At 41.3% G+C, this 21,761-nt stretch overlaps 1 protein-coding gene across 17 annotated transcripts in view; it reads right to left on the bottom strand.

The window, feature by feature from the left end:
* Map4 (microtubule associated protein 4) overlaps window positions 1-21,761 on the bottom strand; it is a 151,812-nt gene that overhangs the window by 41,798 nt on the left and 88,253 nt on the right. For 9 of the 17 annotated variants that reach the window (XM_021173055.2, XM_021173057.2, XM_021173061.2 and 6 more), the window contains exons 4-8: window positions 15,364-15,486; window positions 13,807-13,920; window positions 10,044-10,178; window positions 6,794-7,894; window positions 5,628-5,741 (exon numbers count right to left, since the gene is read on the bottom strand). In XM_021173055.2, the coding sequence (XP_021028714.1) occupies window positions 5,628-5,741; window positions 6,794-7,894; window positions 10,044-10,178; window positions 13,807-13,920; window positions 15,364-15,486 (1,587 nt within the window). Of the gene's footprint in view, window positions 1-2,009; window positions 5,217-5,627; window positions 5,742-6,793; window positions 7,895-10,043; window positions 10,179-13,806; window positions 13,921-15,363; window positions 15,487-21,761 lie in introns of all 17 variants that reach the window. The other 8 variants (XM_029481528.1, XM_029481534.1, XM_029481527.1 and 5 more) reach the window with 1 other exon arrangement.

Genomic DNA, 21,761 nt, shown 5'->3' with positions numbered 1-21,761 from the left:
AGATTGGTTTTGTCTAAAAAGAGAAAAAGTTAAATTGTTTAATGGAAGGAAAAATATCATGTCTATTCCTTTGTACCTTGTCAGTGTGTTAATTGTATTAAAAAGTAATAACTTTAGGGGAGCTAGAGTAATGACCATACTCATAAATGTAAAATAATAAAACTAAAAATATTTAACATTTTTCACGACTTTTTTGGGGGGTGGGGTGGGAGTGGGAAGGGTCTCATGTATCCCAGACTGGCCTTAAATTCCTGATCCTCCTACCTTCATCTCCCAAAATGCTGGAATTACAGATGTGAGCCCACCTCAGTATAAAACCTTTTAATTATTCAAAAGTATCTATTGCTCTTAGAGGTAGCAATTGTTAGAATTCAGAGATGCAGCAATGAATTTTACTTAGTCCTCATTACACTCACCTCAGGTCATGTCTCACATGTCCTTTGCAAGGACATTCCCTAGTACACACACACTGAGCTGGGGCTGACCTGGCAGGGTCCAGAGAGCTCTGCAGGTTCTGACTAAAAATAAACCTACTTTCTAGAATTCTTTGCAAACACTAAACATTTCTTTGGAAATCCTGACAAGGGTTTTACAAAATTTACCTGTTACCTTTTTTTTTTCCTTTTGATTTATTTATTTATTATATACACTGTAGTTGTCCTCAGATACTCCAGAAGAGGGCATCAGATTTTGTTACAGATGGTTGTGAGCCACCATGTGGCTGCTGGGATTTGAACTCGGGACCTTCGGAAGAGCAGTCGGTGCTTTTAACCACTGAGCATCTCACCAGCCCCTACCTGTTACCTTTTAATCACTGTCAAAACTAAAGAATATGGTAGGATTCTGGAATGCTTTCTACATGCTATTTATTCTATTAAATTTCCCGAATTGTTAACAGAGGAACTGAGAAGAAAAAAGCAGAAAGATGAAAATAGCATATGCATCCTTTCCTCACACCACAGGTGTTCCACTCCAGGTGCTCACTCATGCATAGTACCAGCTTCCCCAACAAGGGCAAGTCCACACCATGCAGAGCACAGCCCCACAATGAAGCCGCACTGCTTGGCCCAAAACAATCAGTATTTTTGCTTTGTTTAACTTTCTCAAGGTAGTAGCTGGATCATGCAAACTTGATAAGTTGGCTGCAAAAATCTTCAAATGCAAGGAAACAATTTCAAAGTTTGGTTCAAGGAAGGTATGACTAAATGTGTACGGGGAGGGGGAGAGCACACACATGATTAATCTCTAAATCTTAAGAGAAAGTCATCTTAAACTCAGTTCAACTTTGTAACCTATTAAAGTCCCAAAGGGCAAAATCAGGAGGAATTTTACCATCATAAGCAAAGTTCATGAACTGCTTAATGAACACAGGCCATGCCCAAATTCTAATCCATATACAACTACTGAAAATGGCTATAAGCAGCAAAGCTGATCAAACCAGTCTGGCCTACCTAGTACCTTGAGAGGTCACTTCGCTTCCCAACTACTAGAAACACCTACCAATGTCTGTACTACCAATGCTAGTCAGGGCATAAGAAGATGAAGACATACTGTTTTCACTTGATCTGCAATCAACTTGGATATTTATTCCCCCTGGCTCAAGCTATTAATATACTATAAATAAACAAACAAAAAATAAAGCTAAGTTTCATATACGCAGCCAGACTTTTCTTTTTCTGATACTTTCCACATAGGAGGTTCAATACAAGAATAAGATGGTTACAATATTCTCCCCTCACCCCCACAACTTCCAATACAACCTAAGATTCAGTGCTGCATTAAAAAGGCATGCAACCACATTGTCAGTCTCCTCAAGCTGAACACAGGGCATGCATGTCTTGGCTGGAAAAAAAAGACGTGAGTAGCAGTCGCAGGGTTTCATGCCAACAGACGAGCGAGCGATCAACACATGATTAGAGTCAGAATGGAGCCAAGGCACAAGCTGTTTGCTTTTTCAGTGCTGACTCAAAAGCCACACGAAAACACACTTCCCCATGACAGGGTCATACCACTGGACTTGAGCAGCTTGGATCTCTCTCTTTCCTGACTTGCAGACTTTGGCAGATCTGGAGTGAGTCCTCGAGATTTGGTGGGTCTCATGTAGCCTTTCATTGGCTCTGCCATTCTGCCTTTATCTTCCTTCTTCCTTTCACCCAGCACCTTCAGTTCTGACAGCCCTGTCACCTTCTGAGGAGCTCTGACCTCTGGGACTTGAGGGTCCTCGGAAGCAGTCACCACTACTTTACTTCCCCCCTCAACACTGTCACACAAAATATCACACTCAAGTTCTGTTGCTGATGTGGAAATGCGTTCCAATGTTGTGACTTCACATGACAGACTAGCTTCTTTTAATTTATCCTTTTCATTTTCTGGAGGCAAAAGAGTGATAGCTACCTTCTTATCCAAACTCTCTGGGCCCTTGGAATCTCTCTCTTTCTCATTTTGATCATCAGACAAACTGAATTTCTCTATTTTCTGTCTAAGAGGGTCAGGATTTCTAACTGGGGCAGAGTCTTTCTCATTTCTCTTCTCTTCCTTTATCAGAGACACTGGCAAATTACCACTATCTGCATGTGTGTCTAGGACTCTGACCTCTTCTGGAAGGCTCTGGCTTTCTGTGAACACAGCAGGAAGTAAGTGTCCTTTAGTGGGCTCTGTGGCATGCTGTGCTGAGTGCTCAGAGGACTGGTGCTGCTCTGACACAGGTTTCCCTACCACATGCCTTTCAGGGGTTATCCCTACTCCATTTTCCCTGTAATCAGCAAGCCCACCTTTATTCTTAAGAGAGTGATCTCCAAGACTGCTAAACTTCTCTTGGGCTTCTGTAGAAGTCCCAGTAACTCCTTTTGTACTAGTAGAGGACATAGCAGCAGGGGGAGCCTTGGGCCTTTCTTGACCTGGGACTCCATCTTTGCTACATGTATCTTGTGGGAATAATTTGAAGTTATTATTTTTTTGCTCACTTTTTCTGGAATTGTCTGGGAAGGAATTATTTTCCTTTCCTACTTGAGGAATAGGGCAGGGCATCATTTCACAGCCTGCTGATCCCACAGCCTCTAGAGAAATTGATTTACCCATCAGCCCCGAAGGTGCTCTCCCAGAGGTAAATGTAATATTTCTATTTTCATCCACATACCCCATTCCCTCAATTCTGCAGTCTCCCGTGGCTTTTGTGGGATTTGTTATATCTGTCTTAATCTCAGGAAAGCTGCTCTGAGCCTTTTTACATTTCCCATCATTGCTCCTTTTGTTAGGTTTCCTGGGCACTGCAGCCTGTCCCTTGGCTACACAGGTCTTGTTTTCCTCAGTTCCTACTGAGGGAACAAATCCTGCCCCCTGGATTGGGCCTGTGGAGCTCAAATCTGTCACCTTGGCAGCTGGTTCAGTAGTAACAGCAGAACTTTGGACTGAGTTTGTTTTATTCCCTGCAAGATCCCCAAGTTGAATAGAATTAGACTCATCCTTCTTACTCTTGAGGTCAGCACCTTCCTCTGTAGCTATACCTGATGTGTGTGAGAACAAAGGAGCGTGTATTTTGGGGGAACCCTGTCCTAGTTCACTGTTTTTATGGGCAACATTACCATCATCACTGTGCTTTTCTACACAAGGTGAGCTTGCGATTTCCTCCCTGCCCTCCGCTCTGCTAGGCTGTACAGGGTAATTATTTTTAAACTTTTTGTTCCTGCCTTCATTGCCTCTCTTTTTAGTCTTTTCAGAAACCCAGGGGGTTGACTCATGATCCATCCAAGGACACTTCCCTTCCTTGCTCTGTTTACTGGTGCCCATATTTTTAACCTCAGCTCTTCTTTCTGTCCTAGCATTCAAAGTCTGAGTCAAACTTGACCCACTTTCCAAAGGAATTAATGGCTGCAAGGTGCCTCCCACACCACCATCAACCACCTCTTCTGCCACCCTCAGCACTGCCTCAGTGAGATCAGTAAAGGCCCCTGGTTGCTTAGAAGACTCCAAGCATAGCCCTCTTCTAGGATCCTTAATACTCACTACTCCAGTTTCAGGGACTGGCTCACTTGGCGAAGGTACAGCTTTCCCCTCCTTGTCACTGGTCAGAAGGAATGGCACCTCAGCTTTGGCTCCCGACTTCCCTGAGCCTGCTCTGACTTTCCCAGGACCCCTTCCCTTCCTGCTTTTGCTATCGTCTGTCATTTTCTTAAACAGCTCATTCTCTGGCCCAGGAGCTTGAATTAATTCTTGGTCTTTAAGCTCTTTGGAAGCAAGCAGGCTGGTTCCTTGTCTTTGTTCCGGGGTTGTGTCTGGTCTCAGTTCTTTAATGGCCCCGACGGCATCAGGAACCTGCAGTGCAGCTGCTCTACTTCCACCACTCTCTGCCTTCAGACCGTCTTCTAATGGATGGTCTGCTGAGGAAGGGAGGGTCAGACTTGGCAGCACTTTCTCTGTTGTGGGTTTTGGAACTTTATTCATAATATCTTGGGCCAGTAAAGGGGAACAGCTGCCTTGCAGAGCTGTCACTTTGTGTGTAGTGCTGTCACCTGGGGTTCCTTTCACACTCGATGGACTCACTGCCCTGCCTGTACCCACTGAAGACTTCAGGTGTGATGTAGCTGGGGCTCTCTCTTCCTCTTGCTGCAGCAAGTTCTTATCTTGGTTCCCTGATAGCAGGCTTTTATCTCTGTGGTCATCTTCTACTCTCTGCTTGAGCTGAGCTTTTACCACGATTTCGGGAGGCTGTTCTGGACATGAAGTAACCCCAGGACACTCTGCACAGTCACGCTTCCAGACTTCTCTGGACACAAATCCACATTCTGTGTCCACAGTAGTAGGCTGGCTAGGGCCCACACCTGACTTCAGAGGCCCATGAGCAACATGGCGCTCTTCTGCATTATCGTCATCCCAAGGTCCCCCAGCTCGGGACTGAGGATATCTTTTTTGCTTTGGTTTCTTCTTCTTTTTCTTCATCATCATTGGCATGCTCTCTATATCCCTGGCTTCCCTGCCATGATCTCTCTGGGGTAGGAATTCAGCATGAATAACTTTTCTTTGGTTCCCATGCTCACCACCGGAAGATGAACCAGAGACCCAACCCAATTCAGAAAATGGGCAGGGGCCCAGCTTGGGATCAAGAATCTTCCATGGAGGAGAACCTTCCAGTAGCTCAGGAGGGACCCTGGCAGGTTTAGACCGGGCTGACCTGCGGTCATTGGGTCTGCAAACGTGTTTACCTTGTGAGGAAGGGAAACCTGCAATACATGAACTTGGCTAAAAATTCTAAACAGCAATTTCATTCTTATTGTTATAAAGAAAGTTTAGTGATTCATTTAAGTGACTCACACCATTCATTTATATAAACCTTTTCCTAAACACTTCTTATCCTTAGCTGGGTTTATGAACAATTATCATCACAGATGAAATATTATAAAAAGACATTTAAAATCTTCACTTTAAAATAACTCATTTTAACAGAGCAGTAAACATGTAAGAAACCCACTTTCTGCCTAAAGAAATGGAATATACTGGAAAAAAACCTAAAACAAACAAACAAACTGGACTATATAAACTATACTGTTAGTAATGACCACCACAGAAGCAGCAACTAAAAAATGCTCCCACCATCATCCCATCACTCCTGATGCTCACATCCCAGGACTCACCAGAGCAAGGCTCAGAAGGCTGGCTGCCAGATGTTTCCTTCTGCTCTAAGTTCTCTAATGGAGAAGCTGCATCTATTGGCAAGGTAGACTTTTGTTCTGCAGCTTTGACTGGTTCTAAAGATAAGGGTAAAATTCGTGTAAGTTTCAGAGAAATAATATTTCAGCTAATTTTTTATCTATCATAAATTAGAAATGAGAATACATTTTGAAGAATTCTTCTGAACTAATGTAGAGAAATCAGGAACGGCAATTGGAAGGCAGAGTAGATAGGGTTCCCTGTTTGTTTTTCCTTCCTTTTAAAAAAAAAAGCATTTATTTATTTATTTATTTATTTATTTATTTATTTATTTAATGTGAGTACACTGTTGCTGTCTTCAAACACACCAGAAGAAGGTATCTGTTTCTATTACAGATGGTTGTGAGCTACCATGTGGTTGCTGGGAATTGAACTCAGGACCTCTGGAAGAACAGTCAGTGCTCTTAAGCGCTAAGCCATCTCTCCAGCCCTTCCTCCTTTTTATAATTAATTTTTATTAATATTGTGTGGAGGAGCAAGTGTGCCATAGCCAACATGTGGAGGTCAGAGAATAGTATGTCTGTTGGTTCTCTCCATTCACCAGGTGGGTCCTGGGGTTGAACTTAAGTTGCCAGGCTTATTGGCTGATGGCTTTACATTGTGGTATCTTACTAGCACTACACTTTTATCTTTGTAGGTGAAACAAAAACCAAAACCCAAAGGTTTCTGAAAGCAGGTAGGAACGATTAAATGGAAAGATTTCATTAGTGAGTAAAGGGAGGAGGATGGCTGGGAAGCAGTACACTTGAGTACAGGGCAGGGACTTGCTGCAAAGTGAGGAGAGGTCGGCTTTACTGAGAAGCCATGTTAACCATAAAAAAGGAATAAGGCAGTGCATACAGACACAAGTCGGTATGTAGATGGGTAATGATGGGTTGTGGGTCTTACTGGTTCACTCTCTGCAAGAGAAGCAAGAATGAACAAAAAAATGGGACGAGCCACCAGAGAGGTAGGAGAAGGTCAGCATGCTGACTAGGCGAAACATAAGTGGACTTGAAAAGCAGTGAGGCTATATTTTATCAGGAATGACGGCTGTCCTTTAGTCTACACCCCAGTAGAGAGAATACTAAGAGAAAGCAGAAGCCTGTACCTGGTGAAGCCATGCAAGGAGGTACTGCTGACTGTCCCTTGTGCTGTATAGATTCTAACTGGGAGTCTTCACTTAGTTCTTCTTCAGTCTGTACAGTTCCTTTGTCTTTCATTTGAACTGTTGCTACTTTTGTTTCCAAGGGCAGTGCAAGATCCGAGGCTGGAGCCATGCTGTTGTCCACAATCAGCTCTGTTCCTGAGTGCAGATCGGCATTCTTAGTCAGGGGAGCCTGTGTTTCTGCAGACGGAGACATGTCCTTGACTGAGGTTACCTCTTCTGAAAGTGGAGTCACATTGTTAAATTCAGTCACCTTTGTTTCTGGAAGTATAACCGCGTCCTTGCCCAGAGCCACTTCTGATTCTGGGAGTGGAGACATGTCTTTGGCCATACCCAAATTTGTTTCTGTGGGTGGAGCTGTCTCTTCGCCTAGGGTCATTTCTGTTTCCAGAGATGGAGTCATGTCCGTCACTAGGGGTCCCTCTGCTTCTAAGGGGAGTGTCACATCCTTTGTCAATGTCGTTATGGGATCTGAGGGCAGTACCACCTCTGTTGCCAGGACCACCTCTGTTTCTGAGACCACCGTCTCCTGAGTCAAAGGTATTTCTGCAGAGGACTCATCATTCTTTGCCAGAGCCACTTCTATTTCTGAGAGTGAAACCATGTCCTTGGCTGGGGCTAGTTCTGTTTCTTTGGTAAGTAACACATCCTCGGGTGGTGCCAAGTCCATTTGTATTGGAAGTGTTGTCTCTGTTTCTTTGAGGGATGTCATATCATTGCCTGGGACAATTTCTTCTTCCATAGGTGGTGCTACATCCTTGGTTGAAGATACGTCTGGTTCTGTAGGCAATATGATATTGTTAGCGTGGGCTGCCTCTGTTCCTCTGAGTAGTTCCATGTCCTGGGCCAGGAGCATATCCGATTCAGTGACATTTGCCAATATCACATCTGGCTTGGTGATGTCTTCTATGTCTTTAGGCAGTGTTACCTCTGTGTCTGTGGATGGAGAGTGCACCACATCAGTGGTCTGCTCTGTCATCATTTCCAATGCTTTAGTTGGCAGCTGCTCTTTCACTGATTCCACTTCTGCTGCCTTGGAGAGCTCTAAAAAAAAGTAAGTTTAAAATAATTTAGGACCTAGGAGGGTTTGAGAAATGATGGCTCAGAGACGTTTTCCCAGCACCTACATGGCAGCTCACAATTGTCTGTAACTCCAGTTCTACGGGACCCAACACCCTCACATAGCCATAAATCAGTGCAAATAAAAAAATTTTGTTTTGTAAAGAAAAAAAATCATTAAAAAAAGTTTAGGATCTAGTATTATTCAACCATAACCCTGCATTTAAAATTTCTTTTTGGCCGGGCGTGGTGGCGCACGCCTTTAATCCCAGCACTCGGGAGGCAGAGGCAGGCGGATTTCTGAGTTCGAGGCCAGCCTGGTCTACAAAGTGAGTTCCAGGACAGCCAGGGCTATACAGAGAAACCCTGTCTCAAAAAACCAAAAAAATTTCTTTTTGAACCAGGTGTCACAGCACAATCCTTTAATCCCAGCAATCAGGAACAGAGGCAGGCAGATCTCTGTGAGTTCCAGGCCAGGCTGATCTGCAGTGTGATTTCCAGGACAGCCAGGGTTACACTGAGAAAGTCCTGTCTCAAAAAAACAAAACAAACAAACAATACAATACAAAACAAACAAAAAACCTTTCTGGAGCCAGGATGATGGCTTAGCAAGAAAAAGCACACTGCTGCCAAGCCTGGCAGCTTAAGTTCAGTCCCAAGGAAATACATGGTCAAGAGAAATGACACCCAGAAGTCATCTTCTGACCTTCACATGTACACATAAAAAATAAAATGACAAAAAGATATATTAAAAAAAGAAACATTTAGGCTGGAGAGATGGCTCAGCGGGTAAGAGCACTGATTGCTCTTCCAGAGGTCCTGAGTTCAAATCCCAGCAACCATATGGTGGCTCACAACCATCTGTAGTGAGATCTGATGCCCTCTCTTGGTGTGTCTGAAGACAGCTACAGTGTACTTATATATAATAGATAAATAAATTAAAAAAAAACAAACAAACATCTGGGCTGGAGAGATGATTCAGCAATTAAGAGCAATGACCACCCTTCCTGCACCCACATGGTGGCTCACAAGCATCTGTAACTCCAGTTTCAGGGGATTTGATGCCATTTTCTAGCCTCTGTGGGCAACACACATATAAACAGACAAAATAGTCAAACCGGGAAACTGTAAAAGTCAGAAAAATTAAATAAATGAAAATCACTTTCTAATATTTGGTTTTTAATGAATATCAAGGTTTAGTTGTTCTGGTTTGTTGGTTTTTAAACAGGGTTTCTTTGTGTAGCTTTGGCTGGCTCAAAACTACATCTATAAATTAGGCTGGCCTCAAACTCACATAGATCTATCTGCTTCTACTTCCCCAGTGCTGGGAATAAAGGCCAGGGCTACCACTGCCCAGCATGAATACAAACTTATACTGATTAAGAAGCTGCAGAGTTAATGTCTACCTTTGACAAAAACAACATTGTAAAAAATGAAGTGATGCTAGAAAGACAAGTCATTCCTCCCTGGCCTTCTGGCTGAGATCAAGTGCACTAAGAACACCAGATGTGGAGTAGACATGGTCAGGAAAAATATACATTTATATAAAAGAACACAGGTAGAGGGGCTGGAGAGGTGGCTCAGTGGTTAAGAGCACTCACTACTCTTCCAGAGGTCCTGAGTTCAAATCCCAGCAACCACATGGTGGCTCACAACCATATGTAATGGGATCTGATGCCCTCTTCTGGGATGTCTGAAGACAGCTGCAGTGCACTTAGATATAATAAATAAATCTTATTTAAAAAAAAAAAACAAAACACAGGTACATAATCAAGCTAGAAAGGGAACTAGCAACTAGATGCCATGAAAGGGCACGCTGTCTCAGGCCTCGAAGTCTGGCATTCAGTAGGGTTAGGCAGGAAGAGCACCATAGGCCAGCATCAGTTACTTTATGAGACAAAACACTCCAGTGTTTAAAAATCTGCATTAAGCCCGTCTTTCATCACAGCACTCAAGAGACAGAAGTAGACAAGTTTGAAGCCAGGCTAGTCCACATAGTAAGTTCCATTCCAGGTAAGATTCTGTTTCTCTAAGAAAAGTAAAAAGACTTTATCTATATCTGCTATAAGCTGCTGAGAACACTGATAACTGATGCCATAAACAATAACTAATGAAATAATTTTCAATAACTTACCTGTTGCTGGCTGTAGGGTTTCTATAGTAACCTCTGGGGAGACACAGGACTCTGAGTGTGGAGAGTTTGGGGCTCCCACAGACCACTCCTGAGATACAACAGCCGTGGAAGCAAATGAGTCACAGGGAAGCATACCTAATATTGAAACACAGTTTTTAAATGTGGTCATCAACAGTCAGGGGAAAAGACATTTGACCGTTTAAATCAGACATGTGTTGTCAAGAAGACACAAACCCAAAGACCAATAAAAATAGACATTTGCCAGGTGGTGGTAGCTCCATCTTTAATCCCAGTACTTGGTAAGAAAGGAAGGCAGATCTCTGTGAGCTGGAGGCCAGCACAGAGCTACAGAGCTACAGAGCTAGTTGTATGAGAGCCAGAGCTGTTACACACAGAGTGAAACCACGTCTTGAAACAAACAAAAAACAGCCTGGAGAGATGGCTCAGAGGTTAAGAGCGCTGACTGCTATTCCGAAGATCCCGACTTCAAATCCCAGCAACCATATGGTGGCTCACAACCATCTGTAATTAGGTCGGATGCCCTCTTCTGGGGTGTCATTTTCTGCTTAGGGTTAATTGTTGGCTTTTTAGAGATTTACTTATTTAGTATATGTGATGGTTTGTATATTCTTGGGCCAGGGAGTGGCACCATTTGGAGGTGTGGCCTTGTTTGAATAGGTGTGGCCTGGTTGGAGTAGGTGTGTCACTGTGGGTGTGGGCTTAAGACCCTCACCCTAGTTGCCTGGAAGTCAGTCTTCCACTAGCAGCCTTTGGATGAAGATGTAGAACTCTCAGCTCTGCCTGCACCATGCCTGCCTGGATACTGCCATGCTCCCACCTTGATGATAATGGACTGAACCTCTGAACCTGTAAGCCAGCCCCAATTAAATGTTTTTTTATAAGACTTGCCTTGGTCATGGTGTCTGTTCACAGCAGTAAAACCCTAACTAAGACAGTATATTTTTAATATATAGTGCCACAATAAAGCCTTGGCTGTTCTGGAATTCTCTACATAGATAAGGCTAGCCTAAAATTCAGTGATCGCCTGCTTCTCCCTTATGCCATGATTAAACGTAGGGCCCAGCATATTATCATCATTTAATTTATAAGCACACACATGGTGCATGGGTATGTGTATTTATTTATATGCAGGTACATGCAGAGCCAGAAAGAAAGCATTAGACCCCTTGGAGCTGTAGTTACTTGTGGTTATGAGCCTCCCCATATTGGTCCCCAACTCTGGTCTTTGCAAAAACAGATAATACCTCTATAGCCCAGGTTTGAAATAAATTGTTACCATGAAAAATAGTAACATATCCCAGTAACACCAGGAACCAATGTTTATCGCTTATATTTTACTGGAAATTTTAGAATACTGAAGAGGGAACATTACCAACATCAACATCAATGGAACTCAGTGGATAGCACATTATTGTGAGCCTTCATTTACCTATGAAATGAGATTAGAATCTGCCTTTCTAAAAATGCCTAATAAATTATTAGCAAGGTGACAAATTAAAGAATTATGTTCTTCTATGTCAGACACAATATGAGATTTAATATCACAAGGCCCAAACCATTACCAATTATTAAGTGTCTTTCCTTTTTTTTTTTTTAAGATTTATTTAATGTATGTGAGTACACTGCCACTCTCTTCAGACACACCAGAAAAAAACATTAGAGCTCATTACAAATGGTTGTGAGCCACCATGTGGTTGCTGGGAATGGAACTCTGGACCTCTGGAAAAGCAGTCAGTGCTCTTAACCACTGAGCCATCTCTCCAGTACCCTTCTTTTATGATTATGATTATTATTAAGGAGATAGAATCTCATGCTATGTTGTCTAGGTTATCCTGGTGATTCTCCTGTTGCTATCCCTCCTCAGCACATGATCCTACAGGCATAGCACACAGCACCACATCCAGAAAAGATTCCTGCAATTTAGCTAGAGAGGCCAAATATGGGCATCTCAAATAACAAACAGTAGAGTAAGGACTAACTGCTATAGGGGTGTAAGAACTTTGAAGATTAGATTATCACAGAAGTTCTCAGAAAGAAAGCAGAAAGAGGAAAAGATGGCTGCCAATATTAAGATTTAAGAGCCCTCTTAGCAAAAAAAGCAAAGAGACACCAAAATGACAAGAACTGCTATAATGGCAATCTTATTCAAGTAGATCTGGTTTATCCTAGGGGGCAAACAGGACTATACAAACCATGGGGAAATGACTTGAAAGTCAAATCAATTTAAAACTGCATAAAGAATGTCTTTTTATGATCTTCATGAAGATGAGGACATATAAATATTTAAGGATTCAAGTTAATCATTAACAGCAGGATATTAAAATGGGCTACAAAAGACAATAGAAAGGCTGATTAGGAGACTAATTGAGTCATCTAGATGTGAAGAGACTTAAATTAGAAGAAACCAAAGAGGATATAAAAGAATACAAGGCAGATTCTACAAATAAGCTGGTGGCACACACCTGTAATCCAAGCTACTCCTGAGGCTGATTGCAGGATCATGAGTGTGAGCCCACCCCAGACAAAATAGCAAGATTCTGTCTAAAAAAGAAATGGAGAAGCCCGGCGTGGTGGCGCACACCTTTAATCCCAGCACTTGGGAGGCAGAGGCAGGCGGATTTCTGAGTTTGAGGCCAGCCTGGTCTATAAAGTGAGTTCCAGGACAGCCAGGGCTACACAGAGAAACCCTGTCTCAAAAACAAACAGACAAACAAACAAGTGGAGTAACACTTTAAAGGAGAGGAAGAGAAAAGAGAGAGGTCAGATAATATTCAGAGCAACCAAAACATAAAGATGCCAGCAAGACAAGATGAGGGTACTACGGATAAGTGATAACTGTTGTTTACAATGGACCTAACACTATGCTACGTATTTAACCTAATTTTATCATCACCACATCTCTAGAGTAGGAACTAATGCCGGCTCCACTGTATAGATTTAAAAGATCATTAGGGAGAGTTGAGCTGGCTCAGCTGGACTGCTTGCCCAGGATGCAAGAGCAACCTGGCTGTGATTCTGGTGATTCACAAACAGATCCCTGTGGCATCCATAATATATTATCTCTGTACTTGGTAAGTAGAGGCAGGAAGAGTAAAAGAAGTAATTCTTTGCTAGATAACAAGTATTAGGCCAGCCTAGGATATATGAGATCCCATCTCAAATAATAAGAAATGAATAATAAAAAACTGAATTTCTTCTAGACCACGAAAAGTAAAGTGTGGGCAAAATCTGACCATACTTTATAGGATTCAATGACTTATAAAAACCTCAAATGTAATTTCTCTAATTTGCTATTGGAGACCTTAGAAATCCGTACTCTTTCTGTTTTTCAATTTCAAGGTATTGTGTAATATATTGATTTAAAGCTATCTCTTAGGTCCATAAATACCTGCCATATGTGTGTATATGTATATATTAAGTATATATTATATTAATTATACATACACACACACACAATATACATGCATATATGTGGATGTATGTGCACATATAATATTCATGTTTCATGATTTCACATTAGTTCAGATGTATGGTCCCAGAAAATAGGAGGGAGAGAAAAAGAGAATTAGGAATTCAAGACCATCCTTGTTTACATAGTTAAAGCCAGCCAAAGTAGATTTCTTATGTATAATTTACCTATAAAATTTGTATTTTTCTCTTTATCATTTCTCATTTATTGTATGGATCTCTATATAGTAAATAAATGATAGATGTGTCATAATATATCTAGTTGAAGTCATACCATAACTGTCTTCTGACGGATTGTTTTGCTCTGTAAATGCAGAAGCCTTTGTGGGTCCACTGGAGACAAAGAGCAGATCTGCCAAAGCATCATCATGGTGCACGTTAAAGGGCTCTAGGATGGAAAAACAACCAAAGACACAGTGAATACAGTGAGGAAGGCAATCATCTCGTTTCCTATGAACGTGGATTTGTTACATTTGTATCGTCAATAGTAAATTACATAACATGATAAAGCAACAATAAATATTCACTAATTCACTTGGTATAATAAAATGTAATCCATAGTTCCTCTAAAATTTGACTATTTAAGAAAGGAAGCAAGCATAAAACTTCACAATACTCCACTTTAAGATTCTAAAAAGTACAGAGGAAACTATAAAATTCCAATATGCTAATAGACATACTTTTAAGATATTAAAACAAATAGAAAATGGGGACTATGTGATGGCCATAAAAACATAAACACCTAAGTTAGATTCTCCAGAACCCACAAGGAAGTCTGGTATGGTGGTAGATGCTGGTAATTTCATTCTGGAGACAAAGATACACATAGCACACAAAAATTAAAATTAAACAATAAAATTATGTTGGACATGAAGATTTATGAGCTATACAATGAAATTCTATCTCAAAAAAAAAAAAAAAAGAAAAGCCAAATCAAACAAACTCAACTAAACGTTATCTGTAGAAGAGACTAAAAAAAAAAAATGTTTTTTTCATGTGACCCTCTATAAAGAAGGCAGCATTTCAAATGCTCACTGAGATCAGTATGGTGTTGAATGCTTTAATTCCAGAGTTCTCCAGAGTTCCAGGCCAGGCCAGCCAGAGCTACACTACACAGTAAGATGCTGTCTATCTTTAAAAAAATAAAATAAGCCAGGCTCGGTGGCGCAGGCCTTTAATCCCAGCACTCGGGAGGCAGAGGCAGGTGGATTTCTCAGTTCAAGGCCAGCCTGGTCTACAGAGTGAGTTCCAGGACAGCCAGGGCTATACAGAGAAACCCTGTCTCGAAAAACCAAAAAAATTAATTAATTAATTAATTAAAATAAAATAAAAACTTGGGACTAGAAGACAGCTTTGAGAGTCAGTTCTCTGGCACACAATAAGTCCCGTTATTACTGCAGTCATTTCTTTGGAAAGACTTGGGTGCAAAGCGACTACTACTTACTGAACCTATAGTTCAAATGTACATGGATATGATACAAATACTAGTAATTGGTTTTCAAAATTAAAAAAAAAAAAAAAACCTAATGTAAGTGCTTCTAAAGGAGAATTAAATAGAGCTGGGTGTGGCTGGCTCACCCCTGTAATTCCAGCTTTTTGAAAGGCTGAGGTGGGAGATCTGCCAGTCAGTGTGGATTACTGTGTGAGATGCTGTCTTAAAGAAAAAAAAGTAAGAATAAATAAAGATAATGGTCCAAGTAAATGCGTTATGAAAATGATGAAACTTTGGCCATGCCTTGCTAAGCTATTTTGTAGCTAAAATTCTTTCTCTTGGTGGAAGTTACAGCCTTGTCACCTATCATCTCACAGGTCACATACAGCCTGCACTTACCAGCCTGGTTAGTATCTAACACTTGCTGAGGCTGGAAACAAAAGCTTGTATCTTCTGGCCAGTTCTGGCTGTTCTGATAATCCGGATAGTCCACTGTCTCTCCGAGGAAGTCAGTTGGTGACCCTTAAGAGTCAAACAAAATAAATAATAAGATATCACCGGTTTTCCATTGTACCCGTATTTACAAAATACTACAGATAGAACAAGAGAACACAGTCACATCTAATAAACACTTTTCAGGGGAAAATTTTTTTGTTTTCTGTATTTTTCAGACAGGGTTCTCCCTAGGTAATCCTGACTGTCCTCAAACTAGAGATTCCACTACTTCTATCTCCTGGAATGTTGAGATTAGCAGCGTGGGTCAAGCCCAGTAAGGGGCAGGGATGGGGCTGGGGACCTGGGGGGCTAAAGCTAGAAGGAAATGGAAAGGTACTCATGGTCAAGAATGATTCAGCATGCCTGCCGGACGGTGGTGGCGCACACCTTTAATCCCAGCACTTGGGAGGCAGAGGCAGGGGGATTTCTGAGTTCGAGGCCAGCCTGGTCTACAGAGTGAGTTCCAAGACAGCCAGAGCTACTACTCAGAGAAACCCTGTCTTGAAAAACAAAAACAAAACAAAACAAAACAAAAAAAGATTCAGTATTAAGGTAATTCTTGGGCAAGCAAGATAGTTGAACAGGTAATACCTGCTAACAACAAGCCTGATGACCTAAATTCCATTCCTGGGACTCACATGATGAACTTCTGCGGGCTGTCAACTGACCACCACAAGTTTATTTACCACATTATGTACTTGCTCAGACAGACAGACAGACAGACACACACACACACACACAATTTAAACAAACTCAGAAATCTGTTAATAGATACAAGGCAATTTTTGCATTCTGGACAAATGCAAGTTTATATTCAAAGCAAATTAAATTTAAAATCACTTAAGTTTTAAAGGTTGTATATTCTATAATCTATACAGAAGGCTTTTTAACAAGTATAACCACAACAATTTTGAAAAAAAAAGTTAAAGGGCTTATAGTGCCTAATTTCCAAAGTTTTTATAAGTTTATTAATAACTCCCTTTGGTACTGAGCAGACATTTAAAGGCTCTAATCCTTCTCCTGACAAAAGATAAGCACCAAGTATTGATAATCAGAGAAGAAATAGAAGAAAAAATTGAAACAAAACATCCCGGTCAAAAACTCTGACCCATAATTGTTCCTTAATAATTGAACTGAAAAAATAGAGAGAAGTCTGAGAAAAAGGAGGTCCAGCAACAGGCCCAAAGTGGAATGCAGCTCAAGGGGAGGCCCCAAGGCCTGACACTATTACTGAGGCTATGGAGTGCTCACAAAACTGGTCCTATCATGACTGCACTCTGAAAGGACCAACAAGCAGCTCAAAGTCAGATGCTGTCCATTCGTTACACCCAACTATGGACAGAAGCTGCTGACCCCTGTGGTTGAATTAGGGAAAAGCTGGAAGAAGCTGAGGAGGAGGGCAACCCCATAGGAAGACTAACAATCTCAACTAACCCGGACCCCGCGATCTCTCAGACACTGGATCACCAAAAGGCAGCATACACCAGCTGATATGAGGCCCCTGACACATACACAGCAGAGTGCCTGATCTGGACTCAGTCAGAGAAGATGCACCTAACCCTTAAGAGAGGTCTGATGGGGTTGGGAGTGGGGTGTAGGGATGTCCTCATGGAGACAGTGGGTAGTACAAAGGGGAGGTATGGGATGTGGAACAGTCAGAGGGTGGACCCAGAGGAGGATAAAATCTATGTGTAAAAAAAGAAAAGACTTAGGGGCTGGCAAGATGGCTTAATGGGTAAGAGCACTGACTGCTCTTCAGAAGGTCCTGAGTTCAAATTCCAGCAACCACCCATAATGAGATCTGATGCCCTCTTCTGGTATGTCTGAAGACAGCAACAGTGTACGTATTTATAATAATAAATAAATCTTTTAAAAAGAAAAAAAAGGTCAACTGGCAGAGCTGGAGAGATGGCTCAGGGGTTAAGAACACTGACTGTTCTTCCACAGGTCCTGAGTTCAACTCCCAGCAACCACATGGTGGCTCACAACTATCTGTAATGGGGTCTGATGCACTGAGACTGTCTTCTGACCTCCACAGGTATGGCTGCATGCATGTGTACACACACAACCGCACACACATGCACACAGAACTTAAAAGATCATAAATCTGACTTAAAAAAAAACTTATGTGCAGAAAAGGTTAAAATGAACTATAATTCACTTTTAACTCAATTTAATGATGGATAGTTCAAAGTTGGAGAGATGGCTTGGCAGTTAAGAGCACTTCTGCTCTTCCAGAGGTCCCGAGTTCAATTCCCAGCAACGTATGGTGGCTCACAACCATCTATACCGGGATCTGATGCCCTCTTCTAGCATGTAGGTGTACATGCAGAAAGAGCACTCATATATAAAATAAATCCATCTTTAAAAAGAAAATAATGGACATTTGAATAAAATGTATATAAGAGATATTATTTCAGGAGAAAATGCAGCTCATTATTATTTGCCCTTAGGGATATATAACTTAAAATGGGAATAAGGAGCCCCAATATTAACTATTAAAAAGTCGATTATCAGCTAGGGTATAACTAAATGGTTATAACAGCACTTGTCTAGTAGGCACAAGGCCCTGAGTTTAATCCCAAGAATTGGGGGGGAAGAAGGGGATTGAAGGCTGGAGAGATGGCTCAGTGGTTAAGAACAAGAGGATACAAATTTGGTTCCCATGCTAGGTGACTCATGACCACCTATATTTCCAGCTTTGGAATATCTAATACTTAGGGCCTCTGTAGGCATCTGCACTCACATACAAACACTAACAATCAGGAGGCAGAGGTAGGCAGATCTGTGTGAACTCAAGAAAACCCTGGTCATATTTCAGGCCAGCCAGGGCCAGATAGTAAAACCTTGTAAAAATGTAAGCCTATGATCACTAAGGATGACAATACTAGAAGATTTTAATCATTTTGTAAACTTGGAAACTTCCTGTTAGGAAGTTGGGGGCTGGAGAGATGGGTCAGTAGTTAGAGTACTGACTGGCTCTTGTCCTTGTCTTCCTGCTCCTCACCCCCCAGTGACATGCTCATGGTCACCTTCTACTCCTCTTCTCTTCTCCCTTCCCCACCTCTGTCTCTCGTTCTGCCTTTCTCTGCCTCTACTACCCTCATCTTCCCTCTTCATGCCCCAAATAAACTCTATTTTATACCAACAAAAAAAAAAAAAAAAAGTGCTGATTGCTCTTCCAGAGGTCCTGAGTTCAATCCCCAGCAACCATATGGTGGCTCACAACCATCTGTAATGGGATCTGATGCCCTCTTCTGGGGTGTCTGAAGGGAGCAATGGTATATATATGTGTGTGTGTATATATATATATATATATATATATTAAAAAATACATAAATAACTCTTTTAAAGAAAAGATAGTAAAATGGGCCAGGTGGTGGTGGCACATGCCTTTGATGCCTTTGATCACAACACTTTGGGGGGCAGAGGCAGGTAGATCTCTGAGAGGTCAGACTGGTCTACAGAGTAAGTTCCAGAACAGCCAGCAAGGTTCCAGAGAAATCCTGAATTGAAAGGAAAAACAAAAACAAAAAAATCAAACAAACAAAAAACAAAACAAATGAAGAATGTAAATGGTACAGGTAAATTTGGGAACCCTTGAAAGTTTCCTTTTGTTGAGTTCAACACTGATTTGTGCATGTTTGAGGATGAGGGAGAATGTGAGTGTATTCGTGGTGGTCAGAGGACAGCTTACAGGAGTCTCTTGCATCATGTGGGTCCTGGGTACTGAAATCAATCCATCATCAAGCTTGGCAGCCAGAGGCTTTACCTCTTGTTGAGTGATCTTGCCAGAGTTCTTTTCATTGTTTAAATAATATCTTTATTGAGGTATAATTCAAGACAGTCAAATTCATCCTTTTCACATCAGGATTCAGGGAGATTGATATGTTTACAGAAATGTGCCGAGTCTTTGAAACATTTTCTTCATTCCAAAGAAAAATTCTATAATATTTTGCCCAAGTCTTACCCAATCCCCTGACATCAACTTTGTTTCTATGGACTTACATCAGATACTCGATATAAGAAACTGACCTCTTTCGTTTACAGTAACAGTTTCAAGGTTCTGTTGTATCATAACTCAGGACTACCTCACACTTTCATCTATTGCTTAGCTGAGGTTTGGTTGTTTTCACTACTATAAATAATCCATGAACACATAAGACCTCTATTCTCAAGAAAGAGTCCAGAAGTAGAATGGAAGGCTCACATAACAATTTCATGTGGAAGCTTTTGAGGAGCTGTGAAACCTTTCTAAGATAGCAAAACAAGGCTGTGTGGTTGCAACAATATTATGTAATTGGCTTTCTCTTCCCCATGTATTCATCAGTGCCTATCTTATTTTAGCTATCCTAGATCTGGCCTTGGTACAAAGTATTATATTCTTCTGTTGGAGTTTTTTCCTTTAAAGATGATTTTTCTGGGTACTGGAGAGATGGCACAATGACTAAGTGTGCACACTGTTCTTGCAACAGATTTGATATCAATTCCCAGCACCCACATGGTGTGACTACAACCACCTGTAACTACAGTTCCAGAGGAATCAAAAACCTCTGGCCTCCAGAACACACCGAGGCACATGAACACCTGTACACAAAACTGAAACAAAATTAAATTTTTTTCTTTTTTTCCTCTCCTCTTAAACCACTTTTCCTTTGTTGTTTAGATCTGCACTTCCTTATAAACAAACATGTTGAGTATCTTTAGTACAGAAACAATGTGTTTCATTGTGGCATTTTTGTACATTCACAACATTCATGGCTATGGTGAATCCCCAAAAATCCCCAAATATCATATACACAGGTCTCTAGGTATCTCTATTATATGCTAACTGATCTATAGGCTTTTTCGAGACAGGGTTTCTCTGTGTAGCCCTGGCTGGCCTGGAATTAAGAAATCTGCCTGCCTCTGCCTCCCAAGTGCTGGGATTAGAGGCATGTGCCACCACTGTCAAGCTTACAACTGTTTTTGGCATCTTTTTCCTATGTTTATCAGCCATTTATATCAGAATTTCGACAATGCTAATAAACACAGGAAAAACATACATAATGAATCACACACTCAGACTTATTGAAAGGAGCCTCTACTTGTTTACCCATTTAACCTGTCTACCCTCTAAGGTCTCCTTCCCAAATCCATAAGCACTGTGTATTCAGATGCTGATTTCTACATCTGTTGCAGTTCTGAAGTTGGCAAGGTCAAGCATTTCTAGTCTCAATGTTATGTAAAAATTGTTTTTCATCACCTCTGATTGATTAATAAAGAGCTGATCAGCAAATTAGCTGGGCAGAAGAGAATAAGACTAGACTTCCGATCATAGTCAGGGGGTCAAAAGAGAGACCAGAGAGGGTGGGTGGGGAAGAAGAAAGCTATAGAGACATCATGTGGAGGAACCACAGGAGGATTAGAGGATTAAGGTCAAAACAAGCCGAGAGATCAGCCATGAGGATACATGTGAACTAGAGTGAGTCAGGCAAGACCAGATGGCAAATAACAGGCATGTGGCTGGGTAGTAGCAGCTCAATGGAGTTAGAATAGCTCAGCACCCACCCAGCTTAGTACATCATCTTGTTATTAAAAATATCAAATCTCTATGTTGATTATTCAGGAGGTAAAATGGGGTAGAGCAAGCATTGAAATGCCCTGTAGTTATTTGGGAGCAAGGGGGGGGGGAAGCGGGGGGTGGAGAAAACCCCTCAAGAATTACTTCTATTCATGGCAATGCCATGACTTATGTCTCAGAGTTTCTGAAGAACATCTCATAACTCTAATGCTCATTGTCTTCTTTCTTTCAATATTTACTGTACTAGGAAGGAAACAAATTGATCCCTAATTAACTAGTTTTATATTGGCCTCTAAAACAGTTCTCTTAGTTCACACATATTAGCACACATATTAGCAGACAGGTCTGGAGTCTTAGCTTAATTAACAGACAACTTCTGACCATGGGTTCTGATTCCCAGTACTAAAGAAAAAAAGTCTAACAACTGTGCTTTTACAACTTTTGTTTGTTTTAGGTTTTGTTGGGGTTTTTTTGTTTTGTTTTTTTGGTGTGTTTGTTTGTTTCATAATATCAGGCACACTGAATTGTGCAAAATATTGTTTTTAAAAAAGTAAGTTACTATCAGAATAGCCAAAAGGAATTTGGCTGGGCATGGGGTGCACACTAACCCTATCCCTAGGAAGGCAGATCTCTGAGTTGTTGAGGCCAATGAGTTCTAGGACAGAAATAGTAAGAAGCCATCTCAAAAAAAGTGGCAGGAAGAGGCCGGGCGTGGTGGCCCACGCCTTTAATCCCAGCA

This window comes from Mus caroli, chromosome 9, assembly GCF_900094665.2.
Source record: "Mus caroli chromosome 9, CAROLI_EIJ_v1.1, whole genome shotgun sequence".
Taxonomy (NCBI): domain Eukaryota; kingdom Metazoa; phylum Chordata; class Mammalia; order Rodentia; family Muridae; genus Mus; species Mus caroli.
This window is presented reverse-complemented; position numbering and strand designations above follow the sequence as displayed.